Source organism: Metarhizium robertsii (assembly GCF_000187425.2).
Source record: "Metarhizium robertsii ARSEF 23 chromosome Unknown MAA_Scf_10, whole genome shotgun sequence".
NCBI classification, from domain to species: domain Eukaryota; kingdom Fungi; phylum Ascomycota; class Sordariomycetes; order Hypocreales; family Clavicipitaceae; genus Metarhizium; species Metarhizium robertsii.
Window position 1 is genome coordinate 47,419 of NW_011942150.1, and position 17,899 is coordinate 65,317.

The 17,899-nt window shown below is 49.2% G+C and overlaps 5 protein-coding genes across 5 annotated transcripts; 3 read left to right on the plus strand and 2 right to left on the minus strand.

Annotated features, from left to right (window-relative positions):
• Positions 1 to 454: 454 nt before the first annotated feature.
• MAA_09258 (Major facilitator superfamily domain, general substrate transporter) lies at positions 455 to 2,135 on the plus strand (the record flags this gene model as incomplete). Its single annotated transcript, XM_007827256.2, has 4 exons — positions 455 to 911; positions 981 to 1,354; positions 1,416 to 1,712; positions 1,776 to 2,135. The coding sequence occupies 4 exons, from the start codon at positions 455 to 457 to the stop codon at positions 2,133 to 2,135; spliced, it is 1,488 nt and encodes a 495-aa protein (XP_007825447.2).
• A 242-nt stretch (positions 2,136 to 2,377) lies between these two features.
• Positions 2,378 to 3,498, minus strand: MAA_09257 (c2h2 finger domain containing protein; the record flags this gene model as incomplete). The annotated part of the gene is made up of 2 exons (XM_007827255.2): positions 2,378 to 3,311; positions 3,365 to 3,498. 2 exons carry the CDS (start codon positions 3,496 to 3,498, stop codon positions 2,378 to 2,380), a joined length of 1,068 nt encoding a protein of 355 aa, XP_007825446.2.
• A 957-nt stretch (positions 3,499 to 4,455) lies between these two features.
• MAA_09256 (metalloprotease) lies at positions 4,456 to 5,517 on the minus strand (the record flags this gene model as incomplete). Its single annotated transcript, XM_007827254.2, has 4 exons — positions 4,456 to 4,531; positions 4,596 to 4,643; positions 4,701 to 5,134; positions 5,194 to 5,517. The coding sequence occupies 4 exons, from the start codon at positions 5,515 to 5,517 to the stop codon at positions 4,456 to 4,458; spliced, it is 882 nt and encodes a 293-aa protein (XP_007825445.2).
• A 5,829-nt stretch (positions 5,518 to 11,346) lies between these two features.
• Positions 11,347 to 12,103, plus strand: MAA_11563 (Ankyrin repeat-containing domain protein; the record flags this gene model as incomplete). The annotated part of the gene is made up of 2 exons (XM_011412478.1): positions 11,347 to 11,662; positions 11,703 to 12,103. The coding sequence occupies 2 exons, from the start codon at positions 11,347 to 11,349 to the stop codon at positions 12,101 to 12,103; spliced, it is 717 nt and encodes a 238-aa protein (XP_011410780.1).
• Positions 12,104 to 13,009: 906 nt separating this feature from the next.
• On the plus strand, positions 13,010 to 17,514 carry MAA_09255 (WD40 repeat-like-containing domain protein; the record flags this gene model as incomplete). Its single annotated transcript, XM_007827253.2, has 7 exons — positions 13,010 to 13,441; positions 13,843 to 14,258; positions 14,578 to 14,719; positions 15,308 to 15,409; positions 15,493 to 15,628; positions 15,765 to 16,085; positions 16,175 to 17,514. The coding sequence occupies 7 exons, from the start codon at positions 13,010 to 13,012 to the stop codon at positions 17,512 to 17,514; spliced, it is 2,889 nt and encodes a 962-aa protein (XP_007825444.2).
• Between the last annotated feature and the right edge of the window lie 385 nt (positions 17,515 to 17,899).

A 17,899-nucleotide genomic window follows, 5' to 3' on the forward strand; every position in this document is an offset into this window, starting at 1 on the left:
CCTTGGGCGACGGCTCATCGGCACAATGCCGCCTTGTGGCTGCAGATGACAGGCTACGCGAAACGCCAAATCTGCCCGGCATCAAGGAATTGGCGGGGCATGAAGCGTTCATGGGACATGTGGCTTGTTTCTTACCGGCGACGTCAACTGCTTCCCATGCGCTCATCTCAAACTGTATCGGAAGGCACCCACGTGGGCTGGATACAAGCTGCGACAGAATGAGACAAGATGCAGATGCGGATAACAGACCAGGCCTGTCTCAAGGGTCTCACAGTCAAGCGCCACGCATTGACTGTCGAGTACACGCTCACATGTCGGGTTGCATGGACATAAATACGCCCGGGTTCGTGATGGCGCAAACAAAAACCTCGATGCCCCCAACCCTCTGCATGTCATCCCCTCGCAGCTGCATCAGCGATTCAGACAAGACAGGCTTCTGCAAGCACTAGTCGCCATGAAGGACTTTGGTGAAAATGCCACGGCGGTGGACGTTACCCCGTCCACTGCAGATAATGCCGTCGACCTCAAGGACAAGCAGGTCGTGCCCCGACCCGTCAGCAAGGCGTCATCGGTGCTCATGGTTCTGGTCGGCGGTCTGGCCCTATTCTCCGATGGCTACAATGCCCAAATTGTCGGCTACATGAACACGGTGCTGGCCAAGCTCTACCCCGACGAGTACACCAAGGACGTCAAGACCAGAGTCTCCAACGCCTTTCTCATCGGCGAGGTGTTTGGCATGTTGTTCTTCGGCTGGGCCATTGACAAGCTAGGCCGACGCAACGGCATCTTCTGGGCCACCTTCTTTCTCGTCCTGGGTCTGGTCCTGTCGACCGCCGCCCACGGCACCACTGTCGGCGGCATGTTTTGGATGATGATTATCGGGCGCGGCGTAGCCGGCTTCGGGGCCGGAGGTGAGTCAAGACTCAAGACAGGCGACGCCCTCAAACGCGGCGGCTAACATGGACATGCGCTGCTTGAAGGCGAATACCCAACCTGTGCGACGAGCGCCGCCGAAGCCGCCGATGAGACCTTGTCCGTGCGACGACGGCGCGGAATCCTGACTGCCGTCGCCACCGACTTTTCCATCGACATGGGCTTCGTGATTGCCGGCATCGTAGCGCTCATCGTCTTGGCCGCGTACAGTTGGAACGTCGGCGATGGCGTCTGGCGCGTGAGTTTCGGCTTGGGCATCCTTTTACCAGTGGCCCTGCTCTTCTTCAGACTGCGACTCATCAACTCGACCCAGTACCAGAAGCACGCTATGAAGCAGCATATTCCGTACTGGCTCGTCATCAAGCGCTACTGGAAGCCCATGCTCGGCACCTCCCTGGCCTGGTTCATGTACGACTTTGTTGTGCGTACCGAGTTCCCCCATATACCATGCGGGTTGGCATAAAACTGATTCAGGCACGCAGACGTACCCCTTTGGCATTTTTGGCTCAACCGTCATTGCGACGCTCAACCCCAACGACACGTTGATGGAGAATATTGGCTACGGCACCGTGCTCAACTTGTTCTACATCCCGGGTACTTTGATTGGCGGCCTCCTCATGGACAAGATTGGCCGCAAGCAGACCATGACGCTGGGCTTTGTCCTCTGGTCTATTCTCGGATTCGTCATCGGCGGCGCCCTGCACCAAATCCTCCCCATCTTCCCCCTCTTCGTCGTTCTCTACGGCATCTTCAACACCCTCGGAGAAATGGGGCCCGGTGTAAGTCGACGACCGCGACGCCAAAAACGCAAACAGTACATGTACCCAGGCTAACAGGTGCAGGTTGCGACGTTTCTCTGCGGCGCCGAGTCCTTTCCTACCCCCGTACGCGGCCACTTCCTCGGGTTTGCTGCCGCCGTTGGAAAGGCCGGCGCGGCCATCGGCACCCAGGTCTTCATTCCTATTCAAAACTCATTCGGCGATACGAACAAGGGCGTTCAGGGCGTTTTCCTCATCGGTGCGGCGTTTGCCATGACTGGTGCCGCCATTTCGTGGTTCTTGATTCCTGACAAGGAGAGAGATCTTGAGAATGAGGACGCTCTTTTTAGGGAGTATCTCGCTCAACATGGGTATGCTGGGGTTTTTGGCGATGTCAGCAGGGACGGGTCTACTACCGCTGCTGACTTGGCTGGGAAGCTTTAAAATAAGAGGAAGTATACGTAGAAGATACAGGGCGAAATAGCAGACTGGCTACTCATGACGGCGCAGGGGTTTGTGGCAAGACTTATCTTGCGGAAAAAGATCTATTTTAGGCACCATATGTTTAAACACAAGCCCTTGTTACACCATATTACAATGTATTGTAAATATCAACAAGGATTCGACTTGGATCATAGGTTTAATGTATTGCTCTATAAAGTGCAGCAACCATTGGAATGATCTGCTTAGCCGTTTTGCCTACCCGGGACATCAGGCTGAAAATGCTTCATCAGAGTCTTATTCCCCCTTGTCTGTAACCTATTTTGCATTCTTTTTTCCACCCTTTTCACAGCACTTAATTGCTTCATTCGTGAAGCAAGTACAGACCGAAGTTCGTAGGCGGGAAGATGGCAAAGACTCTGCTGATCGCCTGCTCTAAACTGCGACAACTGTGTGGCAAGTCTAGCCAGTGTACGATCGTTTCTCGTGGTCAATTCTGACCCAGGTTTCGCTATTGACCTGACTGATTGTGTCGGGACTTGGGGCTCCGAGCGAGCTGGTGCACGTCGCGATATGCTTTCGCTGGGTAATGTTCGTTGACCAAGTATCTTTCCCGAAGGCAGCTTCATGGTGGACTCACCAGATACAATCATGTCCTCGGGCTTTGGAATTTCGGAAAACTCATAAAAATCTCTCATGTCGTCGTTGATTTCAAGTCGGCAGTGCGCCTTTGCCATCATGTGCTGTTGTATGCCCTCGACGGATCGCCTGGTCTTGCTGCAGACAAGACATTCTTGATAGCCGTATATGACGAGGTGTAAATACCAGATTAACGTCTCTGCATCTACAATGAGAGAGTCATGATTCGGAATGATGAATGCGTGTGTTTGTGACATGTGGGAGAGGTTTTGTTCAAATGTACCGCACAATGTGCCGCAAAAGAGACATTGATCGGGTACAAAGGTCGGGGCCATGTCGCTCTCTGTGTCCGAGTTTCCTCCGCTGGCGAGCTCATCATCTGATTCGTCGCTTTCTGATGTAGGACGGTTGAAAGATGGCTTTATGTCTTCCGACTTCTGTGCTGGTCTCGAGCCATGCTTATTCCACTCGTCTTCTCTGGCCATGGTGGATGGCAAAACAACACCAGAGGAGGTTACGCGATCTTTGAGATTTGCAACACTATGCAATTAGTACGTCATCAGGCTCAACAAGAAAAGAATTGAGCGACTTACTGAGTATCGCTTTTAGCATGAGCGCGCCACGTTTGCGATGAGCTAAACTCAACGTTGCAAGTCCTGCAATTGAACACGCTCTTGTCCATGTTGACGGTGTCGGGATATGCTGTCGGAATTGACGTGTTGAACATGTGGGTTTTGCAACTTAATGAGGCGGTTTGTTTCTATTTTCATACTTGTCACTTGGTAGTGAAGACTCATTTATTTATATTGTTTTGATTTGGTCCGAGATCTTGGCGATGCCAAGACATGGCCGGCCAACTCCGTAAACTCTAGACAGACGATGCATGAATTAATCACGTTCCATGCCAAGCTTCTGCGGCAGGCAGCGTAAGCAGTTGAACGACCAGTCATGATAGGCCTTATCTGCGTCAAGTGGGATCGCATGCTGCTATTGTGAGTCACTCACTCTTTACATATACGGGCTAGCCTCTCTCATATTGAGTCACTGGTGGCGGTCTCGAATAGGAAGCTCATGCGACCCTGTTTATCGAAAAGCCATCCCGTTCAGCCACGCACCAATAATTCATCTTCCCGTGTAGTATGGCGAATGATGTTTGAGCCAATCAGCTAGGACGTTTGGAAGGGTTATCATAATTTGTCGTCTCGGGCTAGTAGTCCCGGAATGCAATTTTCCCGCTCATTTAGAGAGGCATGGTTCCGCTGTCTGTGGAGGAAATTAAGCGTCGCTCATTTGTCTAAGCTGTCTCAACAATCGTAGTGTGATACTTTCACTGTCGTCTTGCGAGTAAGCCGTTTGTTAGGTAGCATAGCAACTGAAAATTGAAGCGAATGCGACGAAATAATTGACAACTATCTATGTCATTCCTATAAACAACCAAAGCCAAGAAAGAAACAGAACGAGGGACAAGAAAAGAAGAGCCCGACGAGCCCTTGAGCTCCTAAACACCACCGGGCCAAGGTCCTCACACGCAACGCTCTCCCCAAATTTTCGTTTTACCAACATACTGGGTTCATGGCAATACAATATAACATGAACCAATCTTCTATTGTGTAACACAATGTGCATCACCTGCCAAGTCCATCCCGATAAGAGAGGCATAGAAGTCCGCGATAGCAAGATTTCATTAAAGTCCGCGCTCCTTCCGCGCAAATTTTCTCATTTCTGCAATCTGCTCGGATGTGAATTCTGTCAAGCATGCGCTGCATATCGTGTTAGCTACCCAAAACAAAAGCAAAAACAGTACAATTATAGCATAGATCTTACTCGGCTCCATAGCTCATATAGTTTGAGTCACATCGAGCGCCGCACGGCCTATTCCGTTGTGTTAGTACCCCTACAGTTTTGGGTCATTAGTCTAGGTAAACTTACTCATTGCTCAAACCAGTTGCGTTTCGCCAATTTGGTTCACAGTCTCCTGGATCGGTAAGGTCGGTATGCCAAAGCCCAAACCAGTGGCCAACCTCGTGAACAACTGTCACGCCCAGATTCCACACAGGATGGGGCCCTCCAGGAACAGTATTAGCATTTACGACGCAGCCATCTGATTTATCATCGTCGTCGTCAAGATCATAGCCCCGGAGGGTCACTGTACTCCCACCAATTGTCTCATCGTCATCGCAGAAGAAAATGTTAAGCTCCGAGAAATTACCCCGGTGGAGGCTCTTTGCTAGGGGGCGTCGCAAGAAAATACCCCTTGCCAGCATGCCTCCTTTGGTCCAGTCTGCACTTGAAAGCGTAAACGAGATATTTGCCGGCTTGAAACTCTCGTTAAGGAAATCTAATTGCTTATCCAGAGCAGTACGCTACACGATGTAAGCACGGGGCGAATTTTGCTGTAACTGAGAGGCGGTGTATTACTTACATCGATGAGGAATTCACTTTCATTATTTTTTGGTTTTCCCACAACATGCATATGCACGCCGACGTTGATAACTCGTCCGTCGTCAACGGGTTCCGGAGGCCATAGTTGTTTTATAAGCTTTTCTATTTCGGGATCAAACTCCAATCTAGTTTCCTGGGAGGTGGTGTCAGCCCGACGGACAGTATTCTGTACCGTGTTGAGCTGTTGGCCGGGTTGCCAGTCACAGAATTCTTCAACTCGATTGGGGGCAGCGGCCGTAGTGGCCGATAGAACCGCCAGGGATAGAGCCAAAACATTGGCTGATAACGCTGAGACGAGATGCATTTCGGGTTGAGATGGCAGTGAGACTTTCTGCAGGATAAGGGATTCGATATATGTGGACTGCGTTAATGTAGAGGCAATGATTTAAAGGTGTGTATGAATTTGTAGCTGGGAAGCAAAAAGGTAGGCAGCAAGAAGCATATTATATACAAGCTGCTCAAGTCTTGGGCACGTGAAAATTTTCCAATAGTGTCACCAGTCTCTCAACAAAAGATGACGAGTCTACTCTCCATAACTCTCCATACATGACAAGGAATCTGTAACTATTCTAGACTATAATGTGCAGGATTCTATAGAGTAACTACATACTCTTAACGTTGAATCCATGGCATTAGACCCTTCCGTTTGGTAGAGTATAGAGTTCAATCCACTACATACATTTCAGCCGTATATGGAGCGTGTTGAAAACCACCAAATATCATATATCTCATATCCCTATTCTTAGCTTGGATCTTGGCAACTTGTATCCAAGTCTCTTAGTGTTACAAGATATAGGGGGTACTAAGACACAAACGTATATAGCGTGGCCACGCCTATTTAGTGAGGGCTGATAGACACGTACCTAGAAGGCGCAAGGAGCCCGTTTATTAAGAGTTATATGCATAGAGATAACGTAGTTTGGTCAAATGCCTTATGAATACTATGCTAGAGCTTAGAACCGTACGTTTTCGGTACTATAATAATATAAGAACATGCTAGGCACCTCCATTACGGTGCCGGCACGGTGCCTGTACCGCAACAAGTCCCCAAAGAGCCTTCAAATGTTACTAATGGTCGATGTCCGGTCGTTTTTTAACAATCGATCCCCCTTGCCATATTACACCTGGCTAAGCATCTAGGGTCCAATTGAATTGTAACCCTAACAAGGCTTGGCATGAACACAGAGATTCCCAATATACAGACTGGAGTCTCAGGCAATACATGACTAAGGTAACCTTGAACCTGCTTACGTGGACAAGGCAGTACTCACGTCATGCTCCACCAAACTATCTTGGCTCTAATATCCGGCCGGCATGCCCGTTTCGCCGCTTCGGATATTACGCGGAAATAGCCCAATAACTTTAAATTTTAACGCCCGACAAAGGGGCCTCACCGATAAAGGACCTGAAGGTTACACAAGCTGAGCACATGACCGGGCAAGAGTATTAAGCATAAATATTTCCTTTATATATTTAACCAATCTTATCCTTCCTCTAAGAAAACCAAGGACCCTTAACACCCTTTAAGATTATCTTTGAAATCGAGTCATTTACTCCAAGCCTTCCATGAAATCCTTGTCACATCGGACGCACAGCGCAGCAAGCGGCTAACCACCTTGCGCTGGTATGACCTGACGTTCACCAGGGATGCCCTCAGCAACTGGAGTAGAGGTGCTGGGGATACTGAGACCCTGCATTAAATCTGTGAAATATATCCCTCGTCCAATTTCTCGCCCCACGGGGTGCTAGCTCCCAGTCCCGTCAACAAAATGAAGGCAAAGAACAATTTCTCCATTCCATGTGATCAAGCGCTCCACAATGTATTATGGAAGTCATTTGGGTATTAGATAGAGAACTAGGGGGGGGGGGTCAGAAAACGAAAGGGAAGCAAACCTTGCCCAAGGACTGGCAAAGTGGCTGTATATGTTATGACGACGACTTTCTAAGGTCCTTTGCGTTCTTTGGGACAAATTTCGGTGTAGGCGGTGTACTCCTTTTGGTATTAGACAACTTTGACGGTTCGCCTTGGCCGTTGGGCAAAACAGACATGGATCTTCCTTTGCAGGGTTTGGGGCCAACAAAGAGCGAGGCAGTAATGAGGCGGGAGAACATTTTGTCTAGTTGGAAAATATCTGGTAACTAGTTTGAACATACTGAATAAAGCTTGTGGCTTGTTTACTATTTTAAAGCTAAAGGTTGGTATCTTTTCATACTTGTCATTTCTCTTTTCTTTCTCCCTCTTGCCTCTTAGCAAGCTGGCCCAAGGGCAACAGTATTCTATTTCAACAACTATTGAACTTTTACGTATTACCCCTCGTTTGTACGTCCAATTGGAAAGGTACAATCTATTGAGCGTGGAAAGAACTTGACTATTGATTTAACAGGTCGTATTTACAGCAACTAGAATCAGCCTTACGTAGGTTTTATGACAACGTAAGCCCTTGTCATAAATGTAAGCAAAGCGGTGAGCCGGGCGGGTCAAATTTGAGGCTTTCGAAGCTGCTATCGAATTTGCGGATTATTGCTTGCGGACCATTGCTTACGGACCATTGCTTACGGACCTGCCCTAATAGCCCTAGCAGCTTCAAAAGCTTCAAAAGTACGTACCGGCCTTCAAATTCAAGCCAATCATAGCAATTTAAGGCCCTCTAAACTAATAGCAGGTCGAGTTTGAACTACATATGGCTTGTAATTATAGTGGCGCAGCACCTATAACCACTCATTAAAGAACCAAATCAGGAAGCTCCGCTCCCTTGCTTGCCTGCCCTTTGCATCAATGACGCGAACCTCAAGCAAAGCGCCGCTTTGCTTAATCATGAGTCATGACCTGGGGATCTGCGGCTCCAGCTTGACAAGGCACACAAAGGTCCACTATGAAGGCGCAGCGCTGATGGAGATGGAAATATCCCGAGCGATCACAGTTTGTCGCAGCATGGCGCCGCCCCCGTTTCTCACACACCAAGTCAATGGGCGGTGCAGCCTTGTTGCGTCACATTTGGTCCATAGACTCACTTCACGGCTCGGAGCAAAATATGGTAACTTTGGGCTACAAGGACGCCAATCCATCCCGATTCGCTACGTCGCTTCGTAAATTAGGAACAATTTGAGAAGTCGCCTCCCTGGTTCCAGTTCCATCCACCAGCCTTTCTGCCTCCCTGCACATCAGCCACTTATGACCAGAATTTGTTCAGAAGCCCACAAAAATTGTCTCTTATGGTCAGTCTTAACGTCTAAATGCAGGAGCCCATGGGTGGCAGCTGGTCCGAATCCAATATGCCGATGTATATCGGCAGCTGGGTCCCGACGAAATCTGGTTGTTAGACCTCTTTCCCGTTGATCCATCGCAACCAACATGTACATCCAAACAATCTATGTGAAATGTTCCAGTTATATACCATGTCTCCAAACTTCAATTAAATAGAAGCGTGAGAATCTGGGAACATAAGATATGTCGCCTGCACCGGCGCAACCACAGCATCGTGGAACTGCTGCCTAAACTGTGCGACGCCAAAGTCCTTGCACTGATCCCGTCCCTGGGTATAGAATTTACGTATTGCTCCACCGCATATCCCTGTGAGTCTCCCGTGGCCCAGTGTAGCAGACATTAATTCGTGTTTTTAGCGCCGTTTCATAGTTTTGAAACAGAGACTGAATTTTCGCCCGTCTGTTGAATCTGCACCAAAGACCTTTTAATGCAAAGATCGATTAGTATAATGACAAGGGCGAAGATGGTTCTGTTGGGAATGAGATGCTTGAAGTCGTCCATGGGTGGCTCCTTCGGGGTGGTTCCCGATGTGAAAATGTACGAAGCATACGGGTGACGCGAGAGCATCTCCCTTCTACTTTGACTGTTTTCAATTAGAATCTTTGTTTGGTGTTCGTTCCAATCATCGCCAAGCCAGGGGCTGCTGCTCAGGTGATAGACTGACCAAGCTATTGAGGCGGCGATGCCGTATCTCTGTTTCGCGGACGTGGAAAAATACGAGCATCGTTGCCGCATTGACTGTTGATGAGATGAAAGTAGAGACTTCAGGGGAACTGCGCTGATGACCTTTGTTGAGTCCGTTTGGTTGTGGCTAAGGGCGAATCGTCGATGCCCGTCTTCTTCTGGGGCTTTGAGGATGCCTGACGGAGCCCATTCACGACAGCCCACACAGATCGCATCACAAAGACTCACTATTTAGTTACTCATGATGGAAGGAGCAATAGTCGATTCTCCGGATAATGTCGGCGAGATTGGCGGTGGTGATGGTGTCCGCATATGTGAACCGAACTCAAAACGTGCTTTCTTGGATTTCAGATAAGAGGCTGGGGAGGGAGCATTAGCCGAAGAGATTGATGGCGTTTGCACCTTGGAAGTTAAACTAGGTATCTCATCTCGAGTATCTAAAGTAAGTTGAATGTTTTGCCACAATTCAGACAATTGAGGGCGAGGGTCTGTCTCATAAGAGATGCCACTTTGAAACATTGGGCTGCATCTGATTCCAACCCTTGCCAGTCGAGACCGATGGCGGCCTGGTGAGGCTCAGAACAGGTAGAACAGAATCCAGACTGAAGCGCTCCATGAAGAGAGTAGATACATTGATGAATGAAGTTGCACCGCTGACTGTTGAAGCGACGCTTGAGGTCTTGAACTTTGTGACTGTCATCTTCAGCAGGCACTTCAGCTTTTCCAAGGACCCTTTCTCAAATCTCCGTTCAAGTACCTGAGCTCCTCGACCACTTTGTTACTCTCTTTTGTGCTAAAGCTATGTTAGACTCGATGCCATTCCCATTGAGTCTTCGTCGGCAGGGCGTTCCTCTAATAGTATATTCGCTGGTTAGATGAGGTTCAATTCTGCGGCAATTCCATGCATCGGAGCCTGTGCATTTCCGTTGAAGTCAATATCTAGGTCCTCAATCGGCCTGCTGAACGATAAAGATCAACTGGAGAGAGGTGTCTGTGAACTTGGTACAGAAACAGTCCCGCAACTCTTGTCTTTATGGCTGAGTACCGAGTCCCAGATTGGAGTGAGTTAACCTCAATTGTCGGTTTACAAAAACAGGTTAATCCGGAGAGTCTCTATCGAGGTTCTATAATTTTGAACGACCTCCAAAGGCTCTGCATATTTCTCAAGAGCCCAGATCACGGCGGTATGCCGCCCAGAACGAGGCCAGCGGCTTCAGCCATGGTTATTGTATATCGGCGCCTAGAATGATGAACATATACAAAGCTATTCCAATGGTGATATGCAACGTATAACGGAGTGCTCCACTTGCCTAGTAGGTATCTGATGTATGGCAGCACCAGTCGCTTCACTGGTGCAAGATAGATCTCGACAGAGGATCCGTCGTCAAAGAGTGAATTGTTTGAGTGTGTCGCGGTCCGACCTCTTATGAGTTCAGTTGCACGTTTGATCTGATTCGATCCGCCATGCAGTGCTTGGCAATACATGGTCTTCATTGGCTCGGATATTGTCCGTACTGCGAGTCAAATTCCCTCATCGAGATCTGTTACAAGGGCAGGGTAGCTGGGCTTAGAAGGTAGTGTTAAATTTGAACTATAATAATCTACTTTAGGGTGTGAAAGGTGCTTGATTTTTCACGAGGCCTTAAGGGGCCGGAGGTCTCTATAAATACGAGAAGCCTGTCAGGGCGAGTGCCTGACGCAGCCTGAGACGGCGCTCGCTTAGGACCGACCTCGGGCCTCGTGATGAGTCCTTCGTTGTTGTGCATTATGTAACCATTGTTGGCCCAACGCCCCCTGGTTGGGAGCCAACCGTGTGACAATTTCAGGCCAGAATGTCAGGTTCCAGAGTGTCACACGGCCAAAATTTAGACAAAAGTATCAGACTACAAAGGTTACACAACAACAAAGAAAGGTATCACGAGAGACCAGAGTCAGACCATGAGCGAGGGCTGCTTCAGGCACTAGCCCTCACTGACTTCTTGTATTTATAGAGACCTCTGGTCTCTTCAGGCCTATTAAAAAACCAAGCAACTTTAATACCTTATAGTCGATTATTAAATTAATACTTGAACCCCACATTGTAAGCCCAGGTATCCTGCCCTTGTCACATGCAGATTCTCGACTATCTTGAACGCCGAGTGAACGTCGAAACATTAGTGATCAAATATTCCCTGGCTCATCGTCATGGTTGACTCCCCAGCTCAGGTGACTAGCCCAACGCTCTCAGAGTTGTACCGAGAGGGCGTTAAGGCTTTCAGGGGGTTTCTGCAGGCCTTAAGCGAAGATGACTGTCGCGTAATCCATCTGGAGCAGGTTCATCTTCCTGACCTGCTTGACGAGTATGGAAGGATCCATATCTGGGGATGTCAGACCAAAGCAGACCTTCCCGCATATGCTCCTGGCTCCTTGGATGATACACTGCGACACGACAATGAGCTCCAACCTATAGTTTTGGGCATTTTAATGCGGCTGAAAGAACTCCTCAGCGAAGGCAAGTTGCGTCTTCCAGGGACATGAGACTTCCATCTGACCATCTTCAGCGACATTTATTGCTCAAAAGAAGTATGATCCCAGCGCCGGTTCCGATCATGATTCGACTAGCAGTGTCAGCGCCGAGTCGGATGTTGATTCGGACGACGATGTCAAATACCAAAATAACAGGATGCCAAAGATTCGTCTGCTTGTCCAGCTTATACTGGAGCAGATCGGTTCACTCTTTGACTTTTCTGCATTGCGCCGGCGCCAAAAGATTACAGACAAGCATATCATCTCCATTGATTCAAAACCGCACGTATCCGCGCCAAGCAACTCGGACACCCTGCCACTAAGCACCTGTCTGACCAGCGCCGACGAAAGCCATGTGACGGAGAAGGTATTCCAAGACCCTGATGCCAACGAAGGAGCTGTCTTAGGGGTAGGCAAAGCGGACGAAAATAACTAGAAATTCACTGAGTCAAGCAGGCGATAAGTGCAGGTCCTTGAGGCAATAATTGGGGGCTCGAGAGGTCCGAGAGGCCCGAGGGTCGTGATATTTACTTTTTCTTGGGTTTCGAGTAAGGGCTAGGACGAGGGTCATCATAGGAGTCCTCGAGGGCTTCAACAGGGTATAAGAAGGCTCAATTTTCCGGGTTTTGAGGGCGTTTATTTTAGACTATCAGATGTCGAAAATATCATCGTTTTACACCATCAATATGCCTCATTCCACTGCCTTGAATTACTGTTGATAACTCCACAGGGATAAGTATTTGATTACCCTCCATGATGTTAGCCAGCAAATGCGATCACATACTTTCCCAGCCTCACGTAGAGTGAACTAAAATAAAGATACGGGCAAGGTATGTACAAATAGCATCAACGTAAATGATGTATGTGGCATTACCGTCTTTGACCAATATCCCGCCCAATAGAAACGACTCGACAGACGCCAAGCAGCAAATGCGACAAGGGCTTGATGCAAGGGCTCGGGGCGTAATGAATCTATTCACAGATAAACTTGTAGGACATCAAACGTCCTTGGTTTTTTAAAGGAACGTAGGGACGGGTGACCACTATAGACATGAAGGGAAAATTTATGCCTAAGGTTTCCACTAGGTCATGTGCTCAGTCTGTCACCTGAGATCCTTTGTTGGCGATGCTTCTTTGTTGGGCTTTGTTGTTGGGTCCTAAGCGTGTCCCAGCTCGGATCTCTTTGTCCATGCAGAGCGAGGCGAGCGTAGACCTTTCCAGACATCGGGAACATCAGCCTCCCTTGCCGGCAAGCTATACTGCGAAAAATAAAAAGCCCAAGAGACATTCCGGAGAAAAACACCTAACAATGGAAAGGCAGGACGAGAAGAGGTAGACAATGATGGAGCATGGGCAGGCACAGCTTCTAGCGACATCTCATCCAGGTCAGAACAACTGGCTGGATATGTCTCCGGAACCCATGTCGCCATCAGCTGCCGGTACTCAGACATCACGAGAAACACTCTGGGAGGAGGCATACGATTCCCTCCAGGCAAGAAATTCCAGACTCGTGACTTGGTACGAGACGATCCTTACTCTAGAATTGAAGAGCACTGTTGCAAATCTGCCGTCACGGAACGCATCATCTGACACATTTCGGAACCTGATCGATCAACGAGACTGGGAGACCAGGCGGGGTAAAATGAAGCATCTTCTCGGTCTCTGGTTTCGGGGGAACGGTGTTTTCCTCTTTGATATCATTAGGGCTACGGCTTCGATGACGCCAGAAGAGGCAGTGCTTGCCTGGGTAGCTGCGAGCTATGCAGCATCGAAGGTGTGAGAAGTCCCGGCAAATCATGGCACCCATGATGCGTTTGTTAACAGAGAAGCAGATTGTTTTTCGTCCAACCAAAGAAAACGAGGATGACTGTCGAGGCCTTATCTACATCATATCCAGGATGGAATGGTCCCGCCGTCTGCCCAGAATGCTGAATGGGGCAGCAAAAGACGACAGAGTACCCACGGAGCTCAAGCACTGGATCATATCTCTTTACACAGCTATATTGTCCTATCTGATGACAATTGTGTGCTCCCACTCTCATAACCTTAGCTTCAGGAAGCCCAGCGATATCTCTTACTGTCAGTCTCGGGGGGTAGGCCTGACGATGTAGGCCTGACGATGGTTTACAAAAGCCGCTCAAATCGTTAGTAGCGGCCATCAGCGTGAAATCACAGAAATCGGCCGGTAATATTGAGCAGCCAAAGCCCTCTCGGGAAACGACGCAAGTGCTCAACTATCTTAACGTGCTCGATCACAGACCCAGCATCTCGGCTGTTGAAATTGACTCAAGTCACCCAACAGACCAACTGTACCGAGCACTGTTCTCAACCAAGGAGTACGAATTCTTCCGAGGCTGGGATAGTACTACAGAACCAGAGAACCAGTTGCTTTGGGTCCGCGGTGAACCCGGCGTGGGCAAGACCATGCTCCTTACGGGGACTGTGCGAACACTTCTATCAGCGACAGCCCAAGACAAATCTGACCGTTGTTTCTTATCCTTTTACCTTTTTGATCGCACAGAAAAACGCTCCAACAACGCCGCATTGGCCTTGAGAACAATCATATGGCCATTCTTGTGTACCAACCGGACGTATGTACACACCTGACTAGGAAGCTTGACTCAACTAGGCGTCGACACCTTAATGGCCCTAATGAGTTTTTAGCCTTGTCTGCGATTTTCTATGACATGATAGAAGACGAAAGTTTTGCAAAAAAATACATAGTTGTTGATGCCCTTGATCAGTGTATGTCCTGCAACGGTCAGCGAGGGGTTGATGACTTTCTGGCCCTGATCACCAAGTCTCTAAAATTGTCTAAGAAGATTAAATGGCTCATTTCAAGTGACGAGTCAGAGTTCTTTAAGTCGACCTTCATGAACATTGGCTGCCGACATGCTGACCTGAGCCAAGGCTTGCTGGGCATGGACGTCGCAATGCACGATTACATAGCGGCCAAAGTAGGGATCTGACCAGAACGAACAAGTACGACGAGGATCTCGAGGAAGAAATGGTCAGAGAACTTCATTCGGCGTCTCAGGGTAACTACCTTTGGGTAAGTATCGTCTGCGAAGCTCTACGTTCTGAAGAGGCTTAGTATGCGGCCGATCTACTTCACGCGGTCAAAGGGACAAGTGTCTTAGACGACAGCCTTTATAACCACTTGTTTAACATTTTTAAAAGGCTTCCACGTCGGGATAAGGAGTTCTGCACCGAGATCCTCGTAACAATGGCTCTCGTGCACGACACATTACGCATTGATGAACTAGATGCTCTCGTACACTTGGAAAAGAAAGTGGATTTAATGAAGTATTTGAGCAAGTGCTCGGCGTTTCTACGCACAGACGATGGCCGACTCTCATTTCTGCACCCTTCAACCAAGGCTTACATACAGAAACAAGACTTGGATCCCAGAACATTACCTCGACGGTATTTGTAGCTAACGCAGGCTTGCATCGAGTTCGTTGGGCAGACACTTGTGAAGAACAAGCATACGGTGAAATTTCAACTCACGGATGGCGATATATCGACAGAATACGACCCTGGTTACTACTCCACCCTCCACTGGATAAGGCACTTGTCTGAGATGAAAGACATCACCAACGATGACGGCGTGCGCAAAATGGTCTTTTGATTCCTCCAGAATCACTTTTTAGACTGGGTTGAGGACCTGGTCCTGCGAGAGCAGTTGTCTGCGGCAGCAGCCAAACTTGAAGGCCTCGATTTGTCGTTACAGCGACGGTCAGTAAGTTTTGCGACGGCCTCTATTTGAGTTACCCAACACGGCAATGAAGTTTACCTTGTTGCTTGACTAACGGGTGTATGCAGCCCCAAGACCCAAGCAGCGAAGAGCCGCTGGCAGCCGCTATCCGAGACGCTCACCTCTTCCTTCGACTGCGCCAATTAATTAATAGCCCTAAGGGTGTTCATGGGTGCAACACGCTTCTGTTTTGTCTGATGGAAAGTATCATCAGAAACTTGTAGATAAAGGACACCCTGCCGTGGCTTTAAACCCCCCCCCCCCCCCCCCCCCCCGCCCCGGGGGGGGGGGGGGGGCTCATGGAGGGACAATAGGGTCACAACTTTTTTAACATTCCGAGGTCACGACGACTATGTACGATCTGTGGCCTTCTCGTCAGACAGGAAACTCATAGCTTCCGGCTCTGACGACTCAAGCGTCCGCGTTTGGTATGCTGAGACGGGCACGACGCAACATAGGTTTACGATACGCAAAGGGTGGATGGGCAGCGAAGTGAATTGTCTCCCAGATCAGCCTGGGATTGTGCATGCGGCTTGCTTCTCGGATGACGGAAGCAAGCTTGCGGCGGCTAGTTCCCGGGCAGTGAGGATCTGGGATCTCGATAGTGAAGTGTCTGCGTCCAGGACGTTCAAGAGCTATGATATCGAGCATACAGCTACAAGTAAAAGATTGTCTGCAAAAACTGTAAACTACTAGCTACAGGCTCTACTGACTTCGAAGTCAAACTCTGGGATGTGAGCTTCATCTGAGATGTGGAAAAGGATGCGAACGGTGGAAAGAAGGATACTAGTGAACTGGAAGCAACAAATGAGAATACGGAACCTGAAGAAGGAACGCCTGTGATTAACACCGAGAATTGGTTGAACGGCAGAAGAGACTCGGATAGGATCGAACGCAGCCAGCCCCATCTCGGCACAGAGACTACGAAGCTGCGTGAACCACTACACAGACTGAAGGGTCATACAGGGGCAATCAGGTCTATCGTGTTCTCGTCCGATTCGAAGAATATCGCCTCCGGGTCTAATGACAGCACAGTCCGAATCTGGGAGCTGGACACCGAGGAGCCCGAAGCACGTAAGCCTCTTGACGGAAGGCGAGGTGCCGTCAACTCCGTTGCCTTGGCTGCCTATAAAAATGGGCATCTCCTCGCTTCCTGCACAGAGAGGGTCGTTGACTTCTGGGATTTCGGAAATGGAGAACATCAGCAAGTGATGAGATCACCTTGTCGAATACTGTGCGGCGGCCTCGCTGCCTCACCGAATCGAGCCTATCTCGCTGCTGGGTCATACGAGGGCACAGTAGATCTCTGGCACGCCCCTAGGAAGCGAATAGAACAGGAACCCGAGCCAGCGAGTTGGGTAGAGCCTAGGTCACCGATTGACATGGCTCTGAGCCCCGACGGCCGAACATTGGCTGTAGCTCAAGTTGGAGAAGATGTATTACTCTGGGACATTGAGACGAACGAGCTCGTGAATCCTCGCATAGATACTGGGCATACAACGAAGATATTGTCTGTTTCGTTCTCACCCAAGCATGGGGCGATGCTGCTCTCCTCTGGTGCTGACTGCAGCGTACGTGTCTGTGATGTCAAGACGGGGATGCGACTACACAAATTCCTTGGCCACACAGACTGGATTGGATTTTCCACATGGTCGCCGAATGGAGATTACGTAGTCTCCGCTTTGGATGATGGTACCATTCGTATCTGGAAGATGGGAGACAGAGACGAGCAGGGACCTCAAATCCTGGAACAGGGTGATTGCTTTGCCACGGGCGTCTCCTTTTCCCCCGATGGGAAGCACATCGCGACGTGCGGCACCAACGGAAAGGTCATGGTATGGGCATCACAGAAAGATGAGAGTGGTTGGAATCTGAAGCACACGTTGGAAGGCCACAGAAGCTACGTGTTGAGCGTTCTAATCTCCCGGGACTCGAAGCAGGTACTCTCATCGGGTGCGGATAAAACAATCAGAATCTGGGACATTGAAAGTGGCGATAACGTAAACAAGGACTCACCCATTGAGACAGAGTTACACATTGACAAGATGCGGTTTGATAAGAACCCGTCGAGCCACGTTATGACACCATAAGCAGGCAAGTCGCTCGTCAGCTCTTCCTCGGGACCATCTCAACTTCCTTCATGGAGTCCGTACTGGATTTCGTACAACAAGGATGAAGATGAGGCGTGGGTCATGTGGCGTGGCGAGAAGGTCATCTTTCTCCCTAAACAGTTCGGGCCTAGTGCTTGTGGTGTCTTTGGTCACAGAGTTGTAGTTTGCACAGATTTCGGACAAGTTCATGTTTACGGATTTTCCGAGGCCGTCACACCTGATACTCGATGCAAGAAGCCCCCCACTCCAGCCGTATCAACGTTGGAGTTTCTGCTCCCTCTGGCTGCGTTTACTTTTTAGAGCATTCGACAGAGTGAGCCGAAGTGGCGGGACTTCGTGGGCTTGTGCTTGGTCGGGGACGCTG